Source organism: Phymastichus coffea, unplaced genomic scaffold (genome assembly GCF_024137745.1).
Source record: "Phymastichus coffea isolate CEN01 unplaced genomic scaffold, Cenicafe_Pcof_1.1 PCOF00029, whole genome shotgun sequence".
Lineage (NCBI taxonomy): Eukaryota > Metazoa > Arthropoda > Insecta > Hymenoptera > Eulophidae > Phymastichus > Phymastichus coffea.
In genome coordinates, this window is record NW_026706840.1 from 2,729,438 (window position 1) to 2,755,683 (window position 26,246).

General features: G+C 40.8%; 1 protein-coding gene across 3 annotated transcripts in view; it reads right to left on the reverse strand.

Moving 5' to 3' along the window:
• The window catches only part of LOC131662997 (leucine-rich repeat and calponin homology domain-containing protein), an 858,362-nt gene that overhangs the window by 726,351 nt on the left and 105,765 nt on the right, over nt 1-26,246 (reverse strand). For all 3 annotated transcript variants that reach the window (XM_058933049.1, XM_058933050.1, XM_058933048.1), the window contains exon 2: nt 1,127-1,271. In XM_058933049.1, the coding sequence (XP_058789032.1) occupies nt 1,127-1,271 (145 nt within the window). The remainder of the gene's footprint in view (nt 1-1,126; nt 1,272-26,246) is intronic.

The window sequence follows — 26,246 nt, forward strand, 5'->3', positions numbered from 1 at the left end:
GCCCAGCCCCCGCCGTGCCGAGTTGATGCTATCATCGTCGAACGTTGCCCGCTACGACGCCCGCTCTGTATCCCGGCGGTTCCTCACGCGTCTCAAGTGTTCACAGCCGTGGCGCTTGTTGTGCCGAGTCGGTGGTCGCCGTCGCGCGCCACTCGCCCAGACGCCATATTTGTGAGTCGCTGGGCCGACGCGTAACCCAAGAGTTCGTCGACGGCAGCCGCCCGCCGTGACGCCCGTATTCATTAACGAATGACCCGTGATCCGGTTCTCTGTTGAGCCTTGCGCAATGCTGCGCAGTTGGCTTCCTCTCTGCCCGCACCAGAGAGGCTTGAGGACATGATGGGCGTCCGCTATTGCAATGGGATAGTTTGAGTTTACTCACCTTGAATTTCCTCTTTTGGCTGGAATCCGGCTCGAAGGACCAATGTTGCGCAGAAGGTGAAGGAAAAGGCGGGGGTGTTTCGATTCGGTTTATTCTGCTTAACTCAAATCGGATTACACTCTGAACAAATGAGACACGTTCTGGAGAGCACTTGATCGTCAGTCCGTCGAGGCGTTCAGGACAAAAGAAAAGCTCGGAAAACAGGTTCCTGTCGGGAGAGGTCACTGTCGAGCGCTCCCTGTCGGCCTCTCTCTAAGGCGTCAGCGATCGGCCCTGCCGCACGCTGGTAGCGGCAGGGCGCTGGGTGCGCGCTTGTTCCAAACAAGTACAATACAACGTTACTGCTATATACGAGTTGAAAAAGATTATTTCACAACAGGTTTTATTTAAATCTTTCGTTTTTCGATAAAACTGATATTTTCAATTTAGATCAAACAGGAATGAACAGTACGATATGATCACTTACTAAAGTAATGTTCTGTATAAAAGTCAAATATTTATTCAATGTTGAATTAATGAAAAATATATTGAAAATAGTTAAAATACCATCCAGATTTTGCGTTAGATTTATATACTTCATATTAAATTTCACTGTATTAAAATCAGTGATTAATATGTTTTGTTTATTTCTTTCTTTCGAATAATAAAAAATTTCATTCACACAACACGATCGTAATATTAATTTCTTGTGGGCTCTGATAAAAGAAAATATAAGTTCATTAAAATATTTGTACGCGAACTAACCTGAGATCAAGATATGTGAGAGATTGCAGCATAGACACGCTTTCTGGTATGATCCGTATGGCATTATGATATAGATAGAGCTTTTCTAGAAATTTCAACTCTGTTACCTCTTCTGGTAGCTCTAAAAATCGATTTTTAGATAAATCTGAAAACAACGTTACGAGTTACTACTTAATTCAAAACAAATAAACAAACATGAGTTATCATGTAAATTTTTATATAGTGTAACGGGGTGGATACCGTTTAATTACTTTTATTCGGGCAACTTTATTGAAAGGCGAATGTAATTATCTATGCTCAATACATAATCTGGAGAGCATGGGGAAACAGGCGTCAGTCAACCAATAGATCTATTTATCTACGAGAAAGTGAGTGAAAGCAACATGAAATAAGAGAGTCGGGAGCACTTGTTAATGACTCGAACAGAACCTTTTATTATCTATTATATGCTACATCAGGTCGGCCCGCGTGTTTATTTACTTTGACGCTCGCACGACGACAACATGCAGTGTCGGAACGCTCGCTGCTCTTTGTTGGAAGAGCTATTACATGCACGCTTGAGATGTCGGAAAATTAATCATTATATATGCAATTATGTCGCGATCGCGAAATTAAGCTGGCCAGCTTACATTTATATTGCAGACGTACGAGGTGGACAATAGCGAGTCGCACAGCGAGAAGATTGTTCGAGTTTGTGTCGCGGATCGCGAATTCGCGTACACGCGGTTTTGCCCTCGATGGTAAAACCTCACACACACTCTTTCGATCTCGTTCAGGACGACGTTTCTCCGTCGGCTCGGATCTCTCCCTTCTGCAGATGTATGGCACATCGGCAACAGCAATCACTATTAGCTGGCACTGATCTGGGCGTTCCTCTCTCGTTCCTTTTGGCGTTAACGGCACACGGATCGGTAATAGCAAAAATGATAAGCGGGCGAGCGTAATGGTGGTCAATGCTTCACTTGCGGGCAAGCGTGATGGTGGTTAGAGCTTCACTAGTTCAATTTCAATCGCGCGCGTTCCGTCTGCTCGCGCGCCTAATTCCTTCGTTACGTTTTTCGTCTCCCCGGTAGGTGCTGCCCCCGCAGGCAGCAATTAGGTTATATTATTACGCTAATTTGACGTTTACCGTCACAGCTCCCTTCCAGTCTGAACCTACGGGGTCCTTGACGATAATCCTATTAGCACTATCCCTTCCGGGGAGGAGAGGAGAAAGGGTAATAAAGGGTTATAGTCCGTGTGGTGTTTAGATCAATTTTTATTCTACGGAATAATATAGGTGTGGCCTTGCCTACGGGGGCCGGGAAAGATCACCTGGCTGGTCTCGGCGATCCCTCCTGTCCTCGGTCATCTAATGGGGGACGACCGCGCGCCTCCCATCCCAGCCTCTCTTGAACCAGGTCGGCGTGCCGTCGTACACGGGGGCAACGGTCCGTGCGGATCACCCCGGGGTAGTGGCACACGTTGCACCCCTCCCACTGAGCGCGGGATAGAGTGCCCCGTGGGAGGCCTCGTTCCCTGGGGGTCAGTGGCAACCCGTCCCTGCGGTTCGGGGTGGACCACAGCGGTCTTTCGACCGCGGGGTCCTCATCCGCGGGCCCTACTACCCTATTGATATGGATGGGCCCCGTTGCGTGACCCCCCTGGCCGCCGTCCACGTTCACCACCAGGTTTACCCCGCACGTTTGCGAGCCCTGGAGTGGCGCGGCCCCCGACCAGATCTCCGGAGCCGCTGTTCCGGCTCCGACGATCGGGGGCTGGGAGAGGCCCATGGGTATGTCACTCGCCGGGCCCTCGAGGGCCTGGCGGTGACGCCGCTGCACTTCCTTGAGTGCCGACGCGAACTGGCGACGGCGGGACACCACCTTATCCCAGTAGTCCTTGTCATCGGGGTGGCGTCCCGCTGCCGCGTACGCGTCATACTCGGCGTACACGGCTCGTTGGAGGGCGTTAAGGGTCGCCCAGCCTTGCTCAACCTCCCTCAACCCCTCTACTATTTCCTCCCAGATTCGTTCGCCAGACGGGGATGTCTGGCTGGTGAACCTGGGGCGCCAGGTCGCGTCGGTGGTACCCTCCTCCGTCTGGGTACCGATGGATGTTGTTGGGGCCTTCAGCGGGATAGATCCCGCTGGGGGTCCAGGCAGCGGCGTGGCATCGCCGCGCGCGATGCCAGATATTGTCGACGCGCGCGCGGTAACTTCCTCCGCCGGGAGCTCTTCAATCAGCACGGACGTCGAGCTCTCGTGAGCTCGCGCCCGTGCTTGCTCCTCCTCGCACTTCTTCTGCTACAGCAGGTGTAGAGCAGCGTGGATGACGCCTTCGAGGGCGGGGCCCAAATCTAACCCGATGAGGGCGGCCGCCACCTGCTCAAATTGTTCGAGCGTAATCTGCATCCTGCAAAATTCTATACGTCAGTATCCCGGACATTTTTCTCGGATATCGAAGGTGGGCGCCTGTTCGGCTGCCCAGGGCCTTCGTCGCCGGGGTCGAAGGTGGGGTCCTTGGCGTCGGTCTCCCAGGTCCTTCGTTCGCCGTGTCTCATGCATTCACAGTTAGCGTTCTCGGTGGTCTGCCCCTCTTCCTTTTCCCGACGATGGGAAGAGGGGCTCGAGTAGTCTGTCGATGTTGTGTAGTGTGTGTGGTTAGCGCGTACTCACAAGGTCTCCCTCGCGGGCACTTCCCCGCGTTAGTTGATGGGGTGGTTATAGGGATCTTGACGAAGGAATCGGAAGGGACGTAACGAGGTGGGCTCGAAGTTGTCGCGTTGTCATTCCGGAGTGTGTCGCCTGTAGTGTCGGCGCATCCGTTTCCGCGTATCATCGCATCGCTCGCATTAGGCGGGACGCTCGTCGCCCTAGCTCCCTCGGTGGTAGAGATCTCGTCGTCATCTCGTCGTCGGGTCCCATCGTGAATAATCAGCAAACCAAGGCATGTGGCCTCAGGCTTGCAGAAGACACTCTTCTCTCGATTAGTCGAGAGGCTAGCCCTACGCAACCTGTCCAACTCGGTTTTAAGACGTTGCGGGTGATCTCCTAATTCAGACGATACTACAATGATATCGCCCAAACGAGCGAAGGCGAAACCGCCGAGCTCGGGTCCAATCACGCTATCTATCAACCGTTGGAAGGTGGCGTCGGCGTACGAGGGACTGAAGGATATTCGTGCGAACCGAAGGTGTCCCAGTCCGGGCACTGTAGAGGCAGTATGTCGAGATTCGGTCTTGGATAATACCGTATCACTGACCTGAATCTCGTATTCGATGCTTGTTGCACGACCCAGTCCCACGGGGGCCTGCGATAAGGCCTCGCCGATGGTCTTCCGCAATATCGCCCGTTGAGAGGCTGTTGCTTCGGCTAGTCCGATAGTAGCTAATCTCGGACCAGCCTCCAAACTAGCTACCTCTAGTTTCATCTTGGTTTGTGATTTCTTGAGCAGTAATATATCATCATCTGGATCCAGTACTGCTCTAAACAACCTAATAAAGTTCACTCCTAAGATACATTCATCGACGAGGGTAGGGAGGATAGCTACTCTCGTCGGCATCGTCTTTTCCCCCACGGTGAACGGCAGCATGGCGTGACCAACGATCGTTAACTTACGACCGTCTGGTAGTCCTGCTGTACCCGCGTGGGTGGTGTCCAATCTGACGCCTAACACAAACGCTATCTGTAGAGCATTACTACCCATGGCTGTGGTGGAAGCTCCCGGATCATAGAGGGCCCGTATTTGGAAGTCCCCTATTTTCACCGGTAGCCACCAACGCGTCTCCTGTTCCGGGGAATATCAAGAAACAGTTTCGACGGCTCCACAGCTTTGCTCCTTATACACCATAGCGCTAGCCACTGTGCTCTCGCGTGGTAGAGTGACGTCACTTGTCGTCCGAACCACCTTGGTTCGGACGATTGGAGTTTCCATGGGATTACGTTTCGACGATTTATCTGCCGCTACCCGTGCCCCCGAGGGCGTGTGCGATCCATTCGCCACCACCTCGGCCGGTCCAGGGTCTTGGGCTTTACTAACGTCGATATCCTTTGACGGTTTATCTGCCTTTGCCCGTGCCCCCGTGGGCGTGTGCGATTCATACGCCACCACCTCGGCTGGTCCAGGGTCTCGGGCTTTACTAACGTCATTACCCTTCTTCTCCGCGTGCACTCTACCGCCACGCTCATCTTTGGCGTCACCAAGGGAGTTCTTGCTCTCGTCGCTCAACACACTCGCTACTAACAGTGCGGGCTGTACTGACGAAGGCCGCGAGATCTCCTTAACGGGGTTTGGGTTACGGGATGAAGGAGTGGGGTCAACCCCAACTAACCACTCCTTTCCTCGTTTCCCTTATTGCATTGGAGACAGTACTTCCTGCTGTACCCCAGTAGGCCACACTCGGCGCATTTGATCGGCCCTGAGAAATCTCTTCCTCGTCTGCGAGGAGTCTCCGGTCTCTTGGCTCGGTCCTCGGAAGTCGGGTTTTTGCCGGCGCGAATATTCTTTATCCCCTCCGATATCTCCCTGAGAGACAGCAGCATTTGGTTCACTACGTCGGGGGATAGGACTTTCTTTTCGCCATCGACCGATTCCAGGCTCGGATTAGGTGTCGCCCCCGAGGGCGTCGGCGTGTAGACGACCTGGTGCGTCACCTTCTCGAGTACCTTCTCCAAGCGGTCCAACCTGTCATTAACCTCCGGTTTGTCCCCGGACATGGCTGCTACCTTGCCCTTACGACCCTTGTGCGGGGGTGGTACGCTAACTCAGGGTATAGAGTCGCCTGAGGGTCTGGTACCGTCCACTCCATCCTTCGCTGATGCAAGCTATTCTGGGCCGCCGTGGCCAGGTCGTTCAGGGTCCGTATGGAGTCTACTTCCGATCTCCGTATTTGGCTCTGGCTGTCCGGGAGGAGGTTGGCGTGTAGCAGGTCAAGTTGACTCTCTAGTCTAACCGGGAAATTCCAACCTAACTCTTTAAAGAGAAAGATAGGATAACGAAAAGAGTGAGAGATAAATAACTTGACTTTTGTGTCTTTGGCTTGCCGGGTGATGCAGATCTCGCTGTAGGGCTGAGGCACGGAGAGATGCCGTCGTCTTCGTGATAACTTGGCGTCTCTGCGGGACTACTTAATGCTGCCGATTGCGGCCTACTCGCGGTATCCGACGTGTTCCCTCTCATCCCCTCTTGACCTACTTATTAGGTGGCATGCGATAAAGAACGCTAATTGGTCGTGGGTCGCATGCCTACCTAAACTTATATAGTTCATGCTTACGCTCTCTCTCTCTTACTCTCTTTCTTTCACTTTCTCCTTCACTGTTCTTCGAGGCGCTCTCCTTCAGGCTTGCTCGGCCTCGTCCGGCGATCATTGGTGGCTGAAACAAAGGCTCAGTAGTTAGACGCATTTTAACTATGCGCCCAATGTTGGTCACTACGCCTTGCCAAGAGCAGGAGAAATTGAGAGATAGCAGACGAATAGCAAGTAAACTGCTTGCCCCCGTCACAAGTCCCAAACAATTATAGACATGACTTTTTTGTCTGATCGTATCGTCTTCACTGTTTTCGATGCAAATCCACCTCATGTAGCGTCGCAAAAACTTCTTTGGATTATGTTGAAAAACGCTCAAACATTGCTCAGACGCAACCACACGATCTAGCTTATTATCAGGTGTGAGCATCGCAGCACCCATCTTGCAGACAACTTTCTCATGTCCAAAAATTCATGTAAAATGTTCCATGTGCATCCTACTAAAATGTTAAGAGCTTCACTAATCTCACGCGCTTTCAATCGACGGTCGGCGAGTACAATATTATGAACTTTATCGATCAGGTCTTGAGTGTTTTACGGACCTCTTTTGAAAACCTCATTTGGACGGACAAAACAATTAACATCACTTGTGCTATTGCGATCACAACGAAATTTAGTAAACCACTTTTGAACCATACCAGCGATGAAGCAGTTTCCATAATATTTCCTGAGCTTTTCTTCAGTTTCTTTGATTGATTTTCCCCGTAAGAAATAATGTTTAATAAACACACGAAACTCATTTTTTTACGTAAATTTTTTACAGAATGAAGAACTAAATTCAAATAATTGTAAAAAACTTCCCAACCAACGTTCTAACTTGAAACTTTGTATATGCACTTATATTAGATGGGACTCTCTTATACTGTAAAACACGTTACCATAACATCATTATCTTTCGAGAAATCACGCGTTTATTAAACGACCCTCGTATAATTAATTAGGAAGTTGAATATCTTCTTTCTTGCTTAAGCTACTATTCAATAAATCATTGTGCTCCATTTTTGAAATTTTCGATGTTTTGTAAATACTTTCGTAATCCATGATCTTAGTACTACTCCATTCATAGTAGTAGGATAAAGTATTCTTATGAATCGTAACAACAATTTCATCACAATATTCTTTGATGTTCATTCAATCTCATTTCCAGTAATCTTTTATAGTCGCCAATATAAATCGTTGAACATTGTTTACATTGTAACTTGTTCATAACCAGTTCTTTTTATTAACTTAGCTTTGTCTTTCCCTAAATTTTTTATTTTACGATTTTCTTAAAATCGAATAGAAGAATCAATCTTTCAACCAAATTAAAAATGACATTAATTTTTTGTTATCCTGTATGATCAGAATGAAAATTAAAAATTCTATCAGTCACAGTATAAAAGCAAATACTTTCAATTACTTTTTGAAATCAATCATTTCTATTTTTTTATTGTTTTTAATTAATTTTAAATCTAAAAATTAAATCCTATTATTTTTTTAACTTTAAAAGTGAATAGTAATTCGATGATAGGAATTAAACGTCTGTAATACTATGTTAATTTTATCTCTAGAAACACTTATAAATGTATTATCCACATAATTGTGAGAAAACAACTTTGTATATATTTGGTAAGCCATAATATCTCGCTATTATAGTATTAGTTTGTTTAAGTTTGTGATGAGAGCAAGCAGTACGCTTGTCTTTCGACTGCTTCTCTCTCTCTCTCTCTCTCTCTCTCTCTCTCTCTCTCTCTCTCTCTCTCTCTCTCTCTCTCTTTTGTTCTCCGTAAAGCTCGGCGGCCAGCGTTGGACGCATAATAAGAATGCACCTAACTATTGACCTTTTGTTCCAGTCACTAATGATTGCTGAGGAACGGCCAAGAAAGTGCATAGTAATAGGCAGGTCTAGGAAGGCATGTGACGTGCGGCTGATAAGAGCTGCGTCGCATGTCACCGAAAAGTAGGAAGTAAGAATTTGACTTCCGTACAAGTGTTCTCACAGGAATTTTTCTGCATACGTGAAGTGTGGTGGGAGTGCGTTTCAGCGGAGAAACGGATATTTTCGCCACCTTCTTTCTTTTATAGTGCCCTTAAGGAGGCTATTGAAGAGTTCTTTAAGTAAATGCTCGTGTCTATCTATCCGTAATTTCGGAGCTCGTTAAGCAAAGACATGCGCCAAAAAAGAGACAGCTATATATTTTCGTTTCGGTCTTTCTCGTTCTCACGTAAACACTTGTATAAGTTCGCGCCTACTGTATACGCATGAGCAGTATCGAAACTATAGTTCTGACTACTACAATAAGAATTATAGGACGTTTATTTATTTGTTAAGTATAATATAGATAAGTTGTTCATGTAACGATGTAAAAAATCATTTGACCTATCCTTCTTTTCTCTTTCCTCCTTTTAATTACTAAGAGCAAACGTGCCTCTCCCCTTTAAAAAATTAGTGGCTCAGCTGGGCCTTTGTTACAAGTTCATTATTATAGAATTAATAATTTAATAATTTACTATTGTTAAATCTTTTAATAATGCTTTGAACACCTGTTTGAAGTTTTCTTCAATTAATAAAAATATTTTGGTCTTATAATAAAATGTTAAATTTATCTAACAAGTAATCTAGTTTATACATTACCTCCGTCATGTTACCTTTATTTGTATTCGTAAATCCAATATCCGGTTTGTTTTTAATAAGCTCTTTTGTGTTCTAAAGTCGTTCATTAAATTTTCTTTGATCTAGCGACTTATGTTGTTCTATTTTTGAAGCATTTTTTAAGACTGTAACTATTTTTTTTTGTATAAGAAACTTTTCTTCAGTAGTATGGTCAATGTCCGAGGATAAATAATTTTTGACATGTTTGATAGTTGTTATGGTGTCTGTCGAATAAAATTACTTTTTTGTTATCAGTTGTTATCTGCATTACTCGTTATCTTCATACATAAATATGCTATTCAAAAATTCTAGCGGACAAAATGGCCTTCGGCACTATGTTTTGATGGATATAGAGATTATTACATGTATTTTCTCAATAGTTTGCAAAATGATTTTTTTGTAATAAAATTTTATGTGTAAAAGTGTATAAGAGACATACAGGGTGGGCCATTTTAAATGACCCAGTCGATTTTCTCGGAAACTATGGGGGTTAGCGAAAAATAGTTCAGATGAAAGTTGCCCAACTTTGAGGGGGACATATCCCTGTGACCTTGCCTTTGACGTGTAAGGTCATGTTCAAGGTCATTTGAAGGTCAACTTTGTTTTTTTAAAAAGGAACCCCTATTTTTGACCCCGGATTCGGAAAGAGCGGGAAATTCTACGTTAAGATAAGGTAATATGTGTGGGATCCGCATGAACCCCAAGGCTATATATAGGTCATTTTTCCGGCCCAATAATCTGGGACGCCTAAGGTTAAGCGTAAACTCCTCAAACAAGTTTCTTCAACTTTCAAGGGTACATATCTGTATGACCTTGTCTTTGAACTTTCAGGTTATGTTCAAGGTCATTCCGCCTACATCTTCGGTTACAGACTAAGCTTTAGTTTTTATGTTTTTCTCATAAAAGAATTATGTAGATATTTATTGTCATATTCTGACATCACCATTCCAAAATTCAGATGATAATCTTAAAGTTATTATTTGTATTTTGTAATTACATAAAATCAGAATGATGTTACATGTAAATTAAATATTCATTGCAAAAAATTACTAATGCAACATCATACTACAAATGTATGAAAAATTCTTCAACTTAACAAAAACAAAATAACTTCAATTTGTTTTTTTAAATAGGAACCCCTATTTTTGACCCCGGATTCGAAAAGAGCGGAAAATTCTACGTTCAGATGAGGTAATATGAGTGGGGTCAGGGTTCGAAATTAGAACAAAGTAAAAGTGTAATGTTTATTTTATTATACCGGAGGATTATAAGGTCAAATACAACTTATGTCTGCTATTTACGAAGTCATTTATTAAGCATATTCTAAATATCATTCATTTAACCTCGAAGCAAATGTACGAAGTTACCTCCATTTGCTTGGAGGCATAATTCGAACCACCTCTGGAAATGGCGCACAGTGCCAAGCAAAGTTTCTCTTGGTATTGCAGCGCATGCTCGGCGAATGCGATCCTGCATGTCTTCTCTAGTTGTCGGCTGCTGTTCAAAAAGATTATTTTTCAAATAGCCCCATAAATAAAAGTCTGGGGATGTGAGGTCAGGTGAACTTGCAGACCAGTTAACTGGACCTCCTCGTCCGATCCATCTACCATTATAGTTTTCATCCAAAAAAGCCCGTACAATTCGAGCGAAATGTGGTGCTGCACCGTCCTGCTGAAGCCACATTCTTTGTCGCGTGTGTAAATCAACATCTTCCATCATTGCAGGTAACTGATCTCTTATTAGCTGTAAATAACTATTCACGTTATCGTTTTCTTCAAAAAAATAAGGACCGATCAAATAACCATTGATGATTCCACACCAAACCATCAGGCTACAATTTCATTCGACTAATAGTGGCAATTATGCCTATTAAGTTCTCCGTCACTTTGGAATTTAGTCTCATCAGAAAAAAGGACATAGTTGAAAAAAATTGGATCATTCTGTATCATCTGTAAGGCCCATTGGCAAAACGCAATTCGCTGTTGGAAATGTGCAGGTTGGAACTCCTGGACCAAAGTAATATGATAAGCATGATATTTTAGGACTCTGAGAATTCTTAAAACTGTTCTTCTTGCTATACCATGCCCTCTTTCAATTCGGCGACTGCTGGTAAGAGGATCAAGGTGATTGATTGCAAGAACAACCAGAACACGTACATAATTTGCGTCATACACGTGACGCCTGCGTTGCCCAACCAAACGTCCACGACGAGCTCTCTGAGTTATGCGACTTATTTGTCTATGATCTGGGTGTTGTCGGTGAGGAAAGCGTTCAGCGTAAAGTCTAGCTGCAGTACGACAATTATTATGACTAGTCCCTGAAACCAATAACATATCCATAATCTCATTCGGCTGATAGTCAGGCATTTTTAAAGGTTTCAATCACTCAAACAAAATTAAGATCACGTAATTTCAATCGGAAATTCCAAGACTGATGGAAATAGAAAACTTGAAAAATTACTCAAATTTCATGATTAATTTCCTTTTGATGATTTTCCAAAATTTGGAACGTAAAGGAATTGAAGTTATTTTGTTTTTGTTAAGTTGAAGAATTTTTCATACATTTGTAGTATGATGTTGCATTAGTAATTTTTTGCAATGAATATTTAATTTACATGTAACATCATTCTGATTTTATGTAATTACAAAATACAAATAATAACTTTAAGATTATCATCTGAATTTTGGAATGGTGATGTCAGAATATGACAATAAATATCTACATAATTCTTTTATGAGAAAAACATAAAAACTAAAGCTTAGTCTGTAACCGAAGATGTAGGCGGAATGACCTTGAACATAACCTGAAAGTTCAAAGACAAGGTCATACAGATATGTACCCTTGAAAGTTGAAGAAACTTGTTTGAGGAGTTTACGCTTAACCTTAGGCGTCCCAGATTATTGGGCCGGAAAAATGACCTATATATAGCCTTGGGGTTCATGCGGATCCCACACATATTACCTTATCTTAACGTAGAATTTCCCGCTCTTTCCGAATCCGGGGTCAAAAATAGGGGTTCCTTTTTAAAAAAACAAAGTTGACCTTCAAATGACCTTGAACATGACCTTACACGTCAAAGGCAAGGTCACAGGGATATGTCCCCCTCAAAGTTGGGCAACTTTCATCTGAACTATTTTTCGCTAACCCCCATAGTTTCCGAGAAAATCGACTGGGTCATTTAAAATGGCCCACCCTGTATATTACAAAAAAGCATTTTTATTAAGAATAGAATTATTAAGGGTATTTTTAGAGTATTGCACTTTAAGGTGAATAGTTTTCCGAAAGAATATACGGTTATTATATTTAAGTGATGAATTGAGGTTTCAACTATGATTTCGTACTTTAATAATTTCATTCATCTTGAACGTTTGTAATTTAAAAACTATTTTTGAATAACAGAGGAAGAGAGAAGAACGCAGGGAAAAAATGAGAGAGGAAAAATGGAGAATCAACCTATCGAATTAAAGGCCAATGTCCTGATAAATCTAAAGGCTCGCGAAGATGACTCGCTGTTATTGGAAATGGGCAACGACTTTTCTAATCAGATCTTGGTTCATCGACACCGACCGAATAATTTCAGTAAGTTCTTATGTCCTCCCTTGACTTGCTATTTGCCCGTGATACTCAATGTCGAGTTACCTTAAAAATCACTAATTAATTTCCCGGGAATTATGCATGCGTGTCCTAAGGCTTCCGTGCTCCGACCGAAAACTATTTTAGTCGCTAGCGCGTGTACTTATCCCATGTTTGGCCAAAAACTGCCTACTTTGACTCGTTTACGGTACCCCTCTTTTCGCTAATAAGCGCGACGGGCTGATTAGCATATCGACGTAAGGGTGGACAAAATGAAAGTTTAGGTTGAAATAAAGATAGGAAAATGAGCTGGATGGCATTTACAGCTAGAGTATTGCTTATTATTAGAAAATTATCTAATTTGCAACGGTAGTTGATTCGGTCAATCGATACGATTGCGATTCTGTAACACTCGCGATGCTAGAGCGAACGATTAAGAGAGGTGACACGCGAGAGTTTAATTTTCATTTGAGCCTTAGTTAGTGTTCGGGAAACTGTTAAAATGTTCACCTTGTTTGTTTTGCCGTTGTAAAAGAAAGTTTATTGGTTTTGTATGTGCGTCAGTGTCAACGAAGTCCAATAAAAAAGCAACCGAGCCAGTAGCAGTGAGGAATTAGGTAGAAAATTTTTTTTTTAAATCGTCTATAATTATTACAGTATGAAGTACGTGTAACACATAATATAATAATAATTTTTTAAAAAATTATACTTCGTCGGAATGTTTTTTAAAAATTATTCAAAACTGTGTGATTTTAAACTGTTTTCAAACGAGAGGCCTGCTCGCCGTAATGGCTGCCGAGTGCGCGTGACGTCATGACTATACCGGCTGTTGATTCATGTGCAGTGTTTATACGGTGGACGGATTGTTGATCAAGATACACGCATGTAAAACATATTATTTTGAAAATAGTAGACATGAGTAATAAGCTAGATCCTGATTTCTTAAAAGCTGATTCTGGAAATCTTCCAAAAGTGAATATTTTTATGGTTTTAAATTACATAAAAAATGATGACAATTTCAATGATCCTGAAGTCCGAAATGCAAAAAGGAATGAGTATGTATATGTTATAAACATAGTGTTCAGCATAATTATTTTTTATGTATTTTAACAATTTTGTTTATTGTCTATAGATCTTCAAGAGAAAATTACGGAGATGCTGCTATGGGTTATGTTTGCTTGAAACGAGACGGAGCTTTATGTATATTAAAAGCCTCAATTTGTCCTGAACACAAGGTTCGTGATACGCCGTACAAAGTTACTTTGATAGTTAACGAAAAAAGTAATACTGTTAACACGGTAGAGTGTGAAGATTGCCCCGCATCCCTTGGTAAATATAAAATCAATAAAAAAATAGGTAGTCAAGTTTCTGAAATGCAAATCAATGTTGCCTTTTATTTTCCTCCAAACAGGTGGCTGTAAGCATGCGATTGCACTTTTGATGTGGGTCAATAGACGGACTGAAGAACCTGCTCCAACAGAAGTTAAATGTTATTGGAAAAAGTCCAATTTAGCTAAAGTGACAACTACAAATAAGTATGTTGCAGCAGTTGATTTGTTTGAAGGTAAAAAATTACCTGTACCACCAAATGACATTGAACCAGAAAAAATTAAACACTTTTTTCAAACAGTAACTGAAATAGTCCAGAAAAAAAATATTGATAGTCAGATTACTCGACATTTATTTGATATAAATAGTAATAACCATATCAAAGCTGTATCATTGCATCAACTTATGATTTTGTTTAATGAAATGAAAATGAATGAAGCAGATGAATTCCTAAAATTTGCTGAAAAGAAAATTGAAAAATTAATGATAGTAGAGGTGGAAAAAGCAACAAAGAGTCAAAGTGATGATCCGTTATGGTATGAATGTAGGTATGGACGAATAACTGCATCATTAATTTATGAAGCTGCTCATTGCCGTACAGCCGACGGATCATTGGTGAAAAAAATCATTGGAGCTGCTAAAGTTTTTCTCTCACAAGCCATGCAGAGAGGCAAAGATTTGGAAAAGCAGGTATTACTTGAAGTGAAAAAAAAGAAAAACATAAGTTGTAGAAGCTGCGGATTATATTTATTGTCGTCGTGCCCTGTTATTGGAGCCTCGCCAGATGCTGTTGGATCAGATTTCATCGTAGAAATAAAATGCCCTTCTTCAACTGATAATATCAAAACTTATTTGTCAAAAGGTGTCATAAGTGAAAAATGTAAAGCACAAATGTTTACACAAATGTTGTGTGCGAACAAAAGGAAAGGTTTATTTTGTGTAGCAGATCCTCTTTTTGAACAGAATAAAAAAGTAACTACAGTTTGGTTGACATATGATGATAAATTTACTGGAACTATAGAAAAAGCAACTGAATTTTGGAAGAAATATATTTTCCCTCGACTGATGACATCTGTATCCTGATGTGAAGTTTTCTTACATTAGTAAAAAGTAAACCTATCAAAATATTTGTATTTGTGTGTTACACTATTTTTGAAATAAAAATCAAAGAAGGAATCAATCAAGTGGCACAAAAGTGATTTCAATTTTATTATTTGTAGAAGAAAGAAAAATGTCCCAAATTTTTTATTAAAAAATGAAAAATTTATGTTTCAACTTACAGGTTAATTTCTTCATAAAAATTCAAAATTTTATTATACATGTCAGTTTTTACATCCAAACGTGAAAGACTAGTTTATTGTCTTATTATTGGTGACTGCAAGTTAACTAAAGCTGCTGCAATAATAGCTATTGAATCGATGTAAGACATAACAGAATGATGCAAGTTTGCATGAGGAGACAGCATTTCAAATTCTCTCATCCTACCAATAACCCTTTCAATATGAATGCGTAAACTGGCAACACGTTTAGTTTCTCTTGATTCTAGTTTTGTTAGTTTGCTATTAGAAGACTTACTTGGAGGTCGAACCAACCTGCACTGTTTTGCTGACAATAAAGTATCTATGTGTTTGAACCCTCTGTCAGCCATCACAGTACATTTTGGTGGTAAAGTTTCTTCGATTGTACTTATTTGATACAATAGTGTATCTGAAATTCTTCCTCCCCATCCACGAGAAATAAAATTGATAAATCCATCTGGTGAACATGATATTAAAAATTTCAATGTATTTCCTTTTTTATATTCAGACCATGATAATGCTTGATTAGTACTGTTTGATGGCTTCTAAATTTGTATTTCAAAAGCATCTATAATAGCCCGAACGTGATAATAATTTGCCCGAAATTGAATGGGCATTGATTTTATAACTGTCTTCTTATCAGGAAAATAAATAAAAGTCTTCATAATATTAGCTAATTTGAATACTGTTGTATGAAAAATATTACTGGCTTTGGTTGAACTCACTCCAAATTGATGGCCTAATCTGACAAATGTGTCATTCAATTTTATTTTCATAAGCGTTAATTTTATGTCATCTGTACCGACTCCAGTTAATATAGATAAATGTTCTAAAAGCCAAAACCATTCAAGTGGCAGTCCTAAGTATCTTTTTGGATCAGTAGCAATAAAATATACAGTCATATTCAAGGCATTCCTTTTCCACACTAAATCATTTTCTTCTATATCTTGAACTTCTCCAGATGAAGGTTTATATTCGCTAATGGTTTTTGAGGTCAAAGTATTAGTGATTGATAAACTTACTAAATCAGCGTCTAACCTCTGTAGATTGTTAACAGGATACGTTTGATTAATTTTTAATTTACTCACACCATCTTCAATATCACTGGTACTCGTAGACTTTTCAGCAGTTTTACATTTTACCATCACACCTAAACTGCGAAAAGGCGGTTTTCGGTTGACTTGAATTTTCTTGTTGCTATACTTTTTTGGACTACTATTTTTCAAGTTGATATTTGACTCATGACTTTCTCGAAGAACCCCCTTCACTGCTGATAAGTTTGAATTTTTATCTTGATTGTCATTTGCAAAAATGCATTGCTTATCGACCTCAAGATTTTCTCGTAATTCTGTATTAGACTTTTGATTTTCATGTACAACTTTCTGTGGAATGTAAGATATATTTGAGTATTTTCCTTGATTACTATTTTTAAAATTACATTGAATGTTTACCTTTTGATTCTCTTGCAATAATATGTTCGACTTTTGACTTTCATTCAAAACTCTTTTTGGAATATGTGATAAATTTGAATTTTCTTCTTCATTATAATTTTCAAAATCAAACTGCATGTTTTCCTTTTCATTTTCTTGTAAAGTTTTCTCCGGGATGTATGATAAACCTAAATTTACGTTTTGATTGTGATTTATAAAATTAAATTGCTTGTTCAATTGACTGTGCTGCAATACTGGGATTTTTGTACACAATAGACTTGATTTTTTCTTTCGGTATTGATTCTCACTACTATGAATATTCAAATCTACTATTTCTGTATTGCCAAGCTCTCTTGTAATTTCATTTTTTGCATGTATTTCATTTTTTTGTCGAAAGCTATTGCTATTGGAAAATAATTCTACAACAGCTGCTTTGTGTTTGATATTTTGGAAACTTTTTCTTGCAGATGGTTTGGTAGCACTTTTGCGATTAGGTTGACAATCAAAGTAACGTGGCAATACATCGTTTTTCAATTTTATTCGACCTCCAAATAATTTGAATCGCATGTAGTTTTCAAGATCATTCTCAATCTACAAAAAAGATAGGAGACAGGTATTTGTAGGTTAGATTACACTAATTCAGTGGTATTACTTTAATTATATATGTTAATAATACACTTACATCTAAATGATCCTGGCAACAATAAAATTGTGAATTAGTTGGCTTGTCACCACGTCGTGCAAGTTTAAACCATTGCTGCTTCTTATTCAAATTATCGGGTACATACACGAAGACTTTGTCAGGATTTTTCTTTGAATTGTTCCCACACAATGGAACAAAACATGCTCTATAGCCTTTGATATTTGTTTTTGATGATACTTGAACCTCTTTTTCACTCATTGTATCAAGACACTTTTGAAAACAATCAATTTAAACTCGCAGTTCAACGCAGTTACGTGTTAAAATATCCAAGTTTTATAGTGATGACGTCACGGGCTCTTCTGCTAGCCGCTAGTCGGCGTTTCGGCGCGTTTGTCTCACGTTTGAAAAAGTGCACTTTTCAATAATTTTTTTTAAATGCAAATATGCGTTTAAAAAATCCAGGAAAAAAATTTTTATAACAAAACCTTATATTGACTATCGAATGACGCTATTATCTCAAACACGTTTTTTCCCTAATTGAACGCGCAGCAATCGATCTGGTAGCAAGGAGAATCGGCGCAGCCTTTCCAGAGTGAAGAAGTCGTTTGCCAACAACAATTACGACTGATCACCGTAATTGCACCGCAGGGTAGGTGCACCTCCCTTTTTCTGCGCGACAAAATATTTGCAAAAGTATTTTGTCATACGCGACCGTTATTGCATTCGCACCAAGCGTTAGATTTCGCGGCACAATTTCGAATTCTCTCTTTCTTTCTCTTTCCCAGTATAATTGTAAATCTTATACGCGTGCGTAAGTCTTTCGGCTTAATAAAGACTGTCATTTCTTTTGTTATAAACGTCTTGATTTTATTCGCCGAATTACGTTATTTCGTTTCCCTTTAGTTTAACGGATCCGTCACCGGTTATTTTTTAAACCGATTTCATCTAGGGAATATTGGAAAGAAACATTAGTCTCCGTACATCTAAGAGAAAGCAAGTGTCACAAGTCAGGTGACTTAAGATGAGTTCAACTCTGTTGGAAAGAAGACATTAGAACGAAAGTATCAAACGTAAAGGCGAATACACGTATGCTTATACATGATTAATGGATCGACGGTTAGCTCTGCATCGTGGGAGATTGTTCTTTAATAAACTCAAGTTGGATCAGTTAATCCACCCCATTATATATTTTTTTAAAAATAAAAATTTGCTCTTGAATTTGGAGATCAAGTTGTAAGTTTTTGAAAAATAAAATGAGTTTCTTCAATTTCAAAACCATGCACAAGGAGTTCAACACAATCAGAGACGGCCGTCCATCTATAATAAGTCGCTTAATGATGTGTGGATTTATCAGCTTTAGCGCAGAGTACTTCAAAGCAGTTTGCAGATGCTTATTCAGCCTCGCTGAATCTGCTCTCGAACCTAGAAAATCGTTGCAGAAAGCTAATAAACCACAGTGGTATTTTATCTATGACAACGCCGAAATGGTCAAGAGTAAAAGGAGGTTTAAGAGCAGGTGATGTAGCAGACAGCCTGAAGAAGAACAAGCTGCATTGAACGTAGTGGCAGTAACTAACAATAGAGCACATGTTTAACAATACGTGAGTTCGACCCGGTGTGGCTATCCAAATTCGCAGCGACAACGTATAATTTATAACAGCATTTATTTGATTCAATCCACAGAAAAGTAAATTCACATGGCGTAAAAAATATGTTGCATTTTCCGCAAGCGGAGCTCGACATGTAAGCCAACTAAGCACGGCATGGACAGAGATGGTTAGCGGAGTAGGGCGGGAAAAATTTAAAAGAGCATAGTTCACTACTAGTAAACCGAAAAACTTCAAGATCAGCGGATGGAAACTCCAAGACTAAGTCTAGAGAAAGAGTGGATTGCAACAGCTGTTCGAAAAATTCAAACAAAAACATGCCAATGAAATATAGAATGCACACAGATAAAAAACGACTCATCCAAAAATCCAGATTAACGCAAAAAAGAACAAGTCGCTAAAAGAAATTAATGGATTAAGCCTGTAGCTATCGAGAAAACACGACGAAGTACAACGAAATGGTACTCGCTGAATAATCCGGACGTTTGATAAGGATCCAAGATATCAACTGTGAAAATAGAGTAGCAGGCAGTGGGGTTGAGCAGCTATAAAGCAGTGATTTCTGAACATCCAGGAAGCAAAAAGGCGATAGCTAGAGATTATATCGAAAAGGCAGTGGAAAAAACCACCCAACGGCTAAAATTTATACAAAGTATAGAAATTCTTTGCAAGAAACGAAACAGTGCGTTGGGGAGGTCACTGCTAAAAATCAACTCCGACGAGTTAAGAAAAACAGTTAAAATCAAGTTTATATGTGGTGTCTCGATGAGATATGTGCTTATATGTACCTAGAGAGAGATTAGATTAGATTAGATTAGTTCGTTTATTGCGCCAATAAGGTGGAACCCCGTCTATATAGCAGTTTGGAAAATGTACAAATCAAATCGATGTCGTTCAAGTTAATAGCCCTAACGTACTGTTCGCTGCCTAGTATCATGACCTTGGTCTTGGTGAGGTTAAGGGAGATATCGTTTCTTAGGGCCCAATCCGCTACAGCCTGCACATCAAGCTGCACCCTCTTCAAAGCCTCCGCAAGGCTGCCGGGATGACAGTGAAGGTAGTCGTCGGCATAAAGCATGTAGTTCATGAAGGAGAGAACAGAGGGCAGGTCCGAGATATAAATTGCAAATAGCAATGGTCCCAGAATACTACCCTGCAGCACTCCAGTAGCAACCCTGAGCCAGTCCGACACCCTACCGTCCTCCCCCACAACAGCCTGAAACCTGTTAGTCAGATAGCTGAAGAACCATCTCAAGACAGTATCAGACAGGCATAGGCCCCTGAGCTTGACCATCAGACGACCATGGGGGATAACGTCAAAAGCCTTGGAAAAATCCAGCAGGACGAGAATTGTAATTTTACGCTCCTCAATGGCCCTGCGGACGTCATCCAGAACACCCAGGAGTGCAGTCTGAGTGTGTGAAACCGCACGAATCCTGCCTGCCATGGATCACGCAGCTTGCAGCGGTCCACATAAGACGAAAGTTGTAAATGAATGAGCCTCTCAAGCACCTTCGATAACCTCAGATAACCTTGCTATCGGTCTGATGTCCGATAAAAGAGCAGGCGAAGGTACTTTGGCAGGAGTGGTGATGAGAGACCGTTTCCAGGAGGTCGGAAAAACGCCGCACAATAATGATTTGTTGACAAGATGCGTGAGAGATGAGAGACAAGTAGAGGAGACGAGTTTAAGTATCTTGACAGACAAACCATCAAAACTGAATATTCTGGATGAGGACGAGTATAGTGCATCCATAACCTCCTGGCTAGTGACCTCATGAAATTTGAATGGGGAGTGGGCGTGAGGAACGTTTGGGAGTCTCGCTAAAAGGACGTCAAAAAAGTCACATATCATTGAAGGAGACGAGTTGACTATCTTGGCAAAGTGGGTGTTTAGTACGGCTGGAGAAAAATCGAAACGGGGATGGAAGACCGCGCTTTGTGACTCTCAAGTTTCGTAACTCGCTCCATCTGGCCTTGCTGGTGCTTGCAGAGGACAGTCTGCTTGAGATACAAGAATATTTTACTGAGTCGAGGGCATTTGAGACATCATTACATAGTCTTCAATACCCAGCAACATCACTGACTGAGCGGAAGGAGGATGCCAGTTTATAGGCAGCGTCACGCCTTTTCATGAGAGCGAGAATGCTCGGAGTCACCCAGGGTTTACGCCTAGAAGACAACTTGATGCACCTAAGAGGGGCTACCTCGTCGAAAAACTTTATAAGAACTTCAGTAAGAGAGTGCACCGAGTTGTCAAGAGAATGCAGGTCAGCATCGATCGATGTATCGGAAGAGCGCTCCAATCGTGCTGGAGATTTGTCGACCAGACACGAGAGAAGGCTGATGAGGTTCCCATTTAAGGCCGCTTCGTCTACCCGATTTAAACCGCGGGACCTAATGACTCTGGTGATATGCTTGTTAGTTGCGAAACGATAGGTTAGCGAGATGAAATCATGGCCAGCAATAAAGGGAGTATCAGATTTTGCAAATGTCTGGATGGCATTTGGATCTTTCACTATGAAGAGGTCAAGAGTAGTGTGGGAAGGGGGATTTATATTAAGACAGTGATGTGTGGGATCAGTGGATACGAAGTGGAGGTTTTGTAGGTCAACGAGAGATCTCAAAGCTCGAGCATCAGGCAGAGAGCTGGAACTTAGGTCTGCGTTAAAATCACCGGTAATGATGATATTTCCGTACAGGGGGAGGTAAGTGGCCAGGTAGTTGAAAAAATGTGTGGGAGAGCATGCAGAGGGACATCTATATACCACCGCCATCAAAAGCTTGGTATTGTTGGACTTTATTTCACCAAGGATGAATTCAGGTGTGTTATCGAAAACTGGATCTGAAGTAGCTAGAAAATTAAATTTAAGATAAGATCTGACGTACAGGCCAACCTCGCCACCCCGCTTTCCAATTCGGTCAAGCCTGAAAAAATTGAAATCGGGGAGGTAGAGGTGTGAGTTAGAGATATCAGGTGAGAGGAAGGTTTCAGTAATGGCTATGACATCAAAATGTGTAGAAAGGGCTTGTGCTTCGAGAAGAGCAAAATGACAGAGGGAATTTAGTCTATTTATATTGATGTGGCCGACAACGAAGGAAGCAGAGGGCTGGGTATGGTCTCGGATTAGTTGGCATCATGGACCAGAAACTGGAGGAGATGAAATTGGGATAGCTTGAGATAGCTGGGCTGGAAAGACAGACACTGTCGGGCTAAAACAACCGTCGGTTGTGTTAAGTTGTGAAGCAGAGTTTTTTGGGATGACGGCAGTGGGTCACGGTTTGATAACCTGGGGCGCGAAGCTGAGGTTGAGTGGCGCGTGTCTACGAGTGCCGATCGGAGTGGCAGCCACTGACATGGCACCCGCGCGCGGAGCGGCCGGGATAGGGGGCTGGCCGGGAGGTAAAGGCGTACAGGTGTCAAGGTCGCTCTCCAACATTATAGGGATCGGGGTGGAACGCGTATTCTCCCGCATATGGACGACCATACCCGAGACGAAAGGGCACGCGAAACCCAGCTTACGACTGCGCGCAAGCGCCTTTACTAAGAGATTGTGGATCGGCTGGGGTAACAGCTGGCGGCTGAAAACGGGATTACCGAGACCTCGCTTCCCAGCGAGCTTGCCAGAGTGCTCCAATATGACATCACGCACTACCGTTGAGTCGATACGCACAAAGAAAGTGGATGTAGTATCGGTCGGGTTGGGACGAGAACGAGTGGCAGTCCATTTTCTGGTGGTCACTATGCCACCCCCAGCGTTTGGGCAGCCGATTTCCTCAAAAAGCATACCGGCAGCATCGTCCAGCGAACCCTGGAACTTCTGCGGAAGGCCCAGAATAAGGAGCTCGGAGCGATCTTTGAATTCCACCACGGTCTTGAGGCTCTTCACCTCGTCGGCAACACGATTGACAGGATGGAAGTCTGGGTGGCTCTAATCTCGTTCCGAAATTCAATGAGTTCATTATTCACGAAACCAGAAACCCATGCTGGTGGTTTGTTACCCGTGGTAGGTGCCATGCTATCCAACAAGTGGATTTGGTCCGCACTGGGGGAAGAAACAGTGGGAAGGGCAACCGATCGGTCAGTACTAGAGAAGTCACTCCGGGATTCCACCTTCAACATCTTCGACGGGAAAAGCTCGTAAGGTGATGCTTGTCTCTTACGGCCTGAGGTTTCGATGAAAGACAAAGTACTAGCTGAAGCAGGGTCGATTTGAGTGGAAGGAGGGGATTTTAAAAACACGCCACCGGACTGACGAGAGTTGGCCAAGACCGCAGACTCAATAAAACAGGTACGGCAAATAAAAGTCGCAAGGTCAGGGTTTAAGGTTATATGAGAACAGTGCTGATGGAAAAATCTATCACAGGACTCGCACTGCAAGATATTGACACCCCGATAACTCAGCGTTTCACCACACTCGGTGCACGAAGACAAGACCATTTGATAAAAGTGAAAGGTTTGGAAATTTAAAACAAATTAAGACAAAAAATAGAAATTCATAGATTATGTCAAAAAGTTTCTCATCTCTGCTCCTCGGGTCTCAAAACTTCACAAGAAACTGTAATAAACGAGGTAATTGGAAAGGACAGATTGACACGACAAATTGAACAGTTTGAATTTCGCGTGAAAATTTGAGTACTGACCAGTCATAAACGGTAGCTGTGAAAAGTCTGGATTTAAAAGATTTGAAAATTGGCTCCTCAGTGGCACCAACTCAGTTAGTTAAGGATCAAAAATTAGCGGGAGATACGGGAGTAAAATGATACCATTTACAAGAGACGGTAAAGGGATTCGCAAACTAACCTAGAAATGATTGAACGCAAAAATAAATAAGTAGCTTATACGCAAAAATGAAATGAAAAAAATGATTGATGAAGCGAACGCAGAAATTACATTGCAAATTTCGTGAATAGTAGAAAAGTAAGCGCGATTTGACACAGTCGATTGAATAAAATTAAAATTAAAATTAGAATTAAAATTGTCTAGCGTGTAGATAGTGCTGGATGAAAAATACAAACAAATATATCAAATATAACTATAAAACAAAACAACATGAAGTAAAATAAAAATAAAATTAAAATAAAATTAAAATAGCCATCGCAATGACTAAACGCAAAAATAGATTAAGTTAAAAATTGTGATGCGGCGAAGAAATAACACCGGCAGTGAGGAGTCTCTCCGAGTAGATTGGAATATATGTGGATTAAATGGTAAAAATTATTGATATAGGTACTTAGCAGCAACAATTTTGGAAGTGTTGCATGCGGTAAGGTGTGTAGTGTGTAGAGTGCAGCGGTCCTGGTGTAGAGGCTGTGTTGTTGTTTGCGTTGTTTGCAGAGATGTGTAGATCAATCTCGTCAAAGTTTGACATTTGATGAAGGTTATGTTGTAACCAGGCAGGCGGTTTATTCATCCACTGGCCAAAAATTTGACTAAAAGCCAAGAATTTTTAGAAGGAAGCGCAGTGGCCAGCTGGACGAACTCGCCTGCAAAAATATGCCGCTCAAGGAAGTGGCAAAAGTAGGAAAATGTTTATGAATGAAGAGAGCCTCAAAAACCAGTGTGTCACTACTCACCGAGAGAGAGAGGGGGGGGGGAGAGTTGAGTAAGCTCTATTTCACGACGATGTGGAATCCCGTCTGGTGTGTACGAAATAACACAGTAGTTATACATTATTAACGACTAATTTATAGCATCGTACAAAATTTACTTCTGTAAATAACAACCTCTATAATAGGGATAAATATTTAAACATAATTAAAACTAACATAAGAATAGGTTAGTAAATAATAACATAAACAAGATTAGACTAATAATAACAACGAACGTACAATAATAGTAAATGATAAATTGAAAGGTTTGGACTAACGATTAAATAATTTTGCATGTAATTAATGCATAATTGAGTTGTTGAACAAGGTGACAGGAGACTAGAGTGTAATAAGTCTTAATTTATATAACGACCAGGTATCAAAATGTAATTAGTCGTAGATGAAAACTACGATGTGTGGATGGGAAGCATGGAAAGAGGAAGATCATTTATAGCAGTCATCAGAGCGAGATTTTCAAAAATAACCGTAGATTCCCATGATTATGTTTTAAGGATAAGGATAATTTAATGAATACGTGAATACTTAGATTTATCTAGTGCGACTAATAAACATAATTCTTTTTGAATATATTCTTTTTATGTTGAGTGCACAGTTTTCATCCATTATTCTTCGTACTAATCTTTTTGAAATTCTTTTTGAATATATTCTTTTTATGTTGAGTGCACAGTTTTCACCCATTATTCTTCGTACTAATCGGTTTCGGCCAAAAACATCACTCATAGTAGTCTGGGCTTTGAGAGTTTGTAAATGATGTTATAAATATCATTTTCTAAAAGTTTAAGAGATGCTTTTTTCGATGGTGTCCATGAAAATTTCTGTAAAAATTTTTTATTACTGTAAAATTTATTTAAAAGAAAACATGATTTTTTTAAACTGGATATGTGAAATTGAAAAAGTGCCAAGTGAGTAAAATTTGTTCGAATCACTCAAAGAAAACACTCGAATTTTTTAAAACGTAACTAAAAAATTTTTTTATATTTGCAAAAGATAAATCAATACAAAATTACAAAGTTGCTTAAGGCCGATTCCGTTTCAGATTATGCGAAGTTCCTGGGCACCCATGAAAAAACCACACCAAATCATTACGATTTTATATCAAAATTGAAGCGACAAGTATTTTTTCTTTTTTCCCAATGTGGAACTCTGAGCCATCCGAAGGGGAGAGCAAATATTTCATTGCTAGAACTGCTGCACATCAATGGGTTGTCGTAGAGAAGAATAAAATGAAAATTCTACAAGGAGACGTAAGGTAAAGAAATTTCAACAAAATAAGGAAAAAATAATAAATTACAGCAATACGAGACATAAGTTCTCAAATCACAAGAAATAAACTAAAGCGAACAAAAAGTAAACAAAACATAAAAATGATATTTATTAAAAAATAAATATAATGACATTTTTTTTCCTTAAGACCTTTTTTTATTTGTGGAACCTTATATATTTCATGATATTCACTTGAAAGTGAACAAAATTAAAAAAAATTTTTTCTCTATAAAAAAGCAAAAATCGGAAATCACACTAGTATACATTTGAAGGTATTGGCACTATACATCTATAAAAAAATCAGCAACAAAAAAACAATAGCCTTTTTGAGATATATCAATTTTTTTCGAGATGCACTTTTTCGAAAAATATCTCGGACCTATCGTCTGGCCGCTGTGAGTCGACCTACCCTAAAATTCGCTCACAACGTATTAGATTGCTAGTT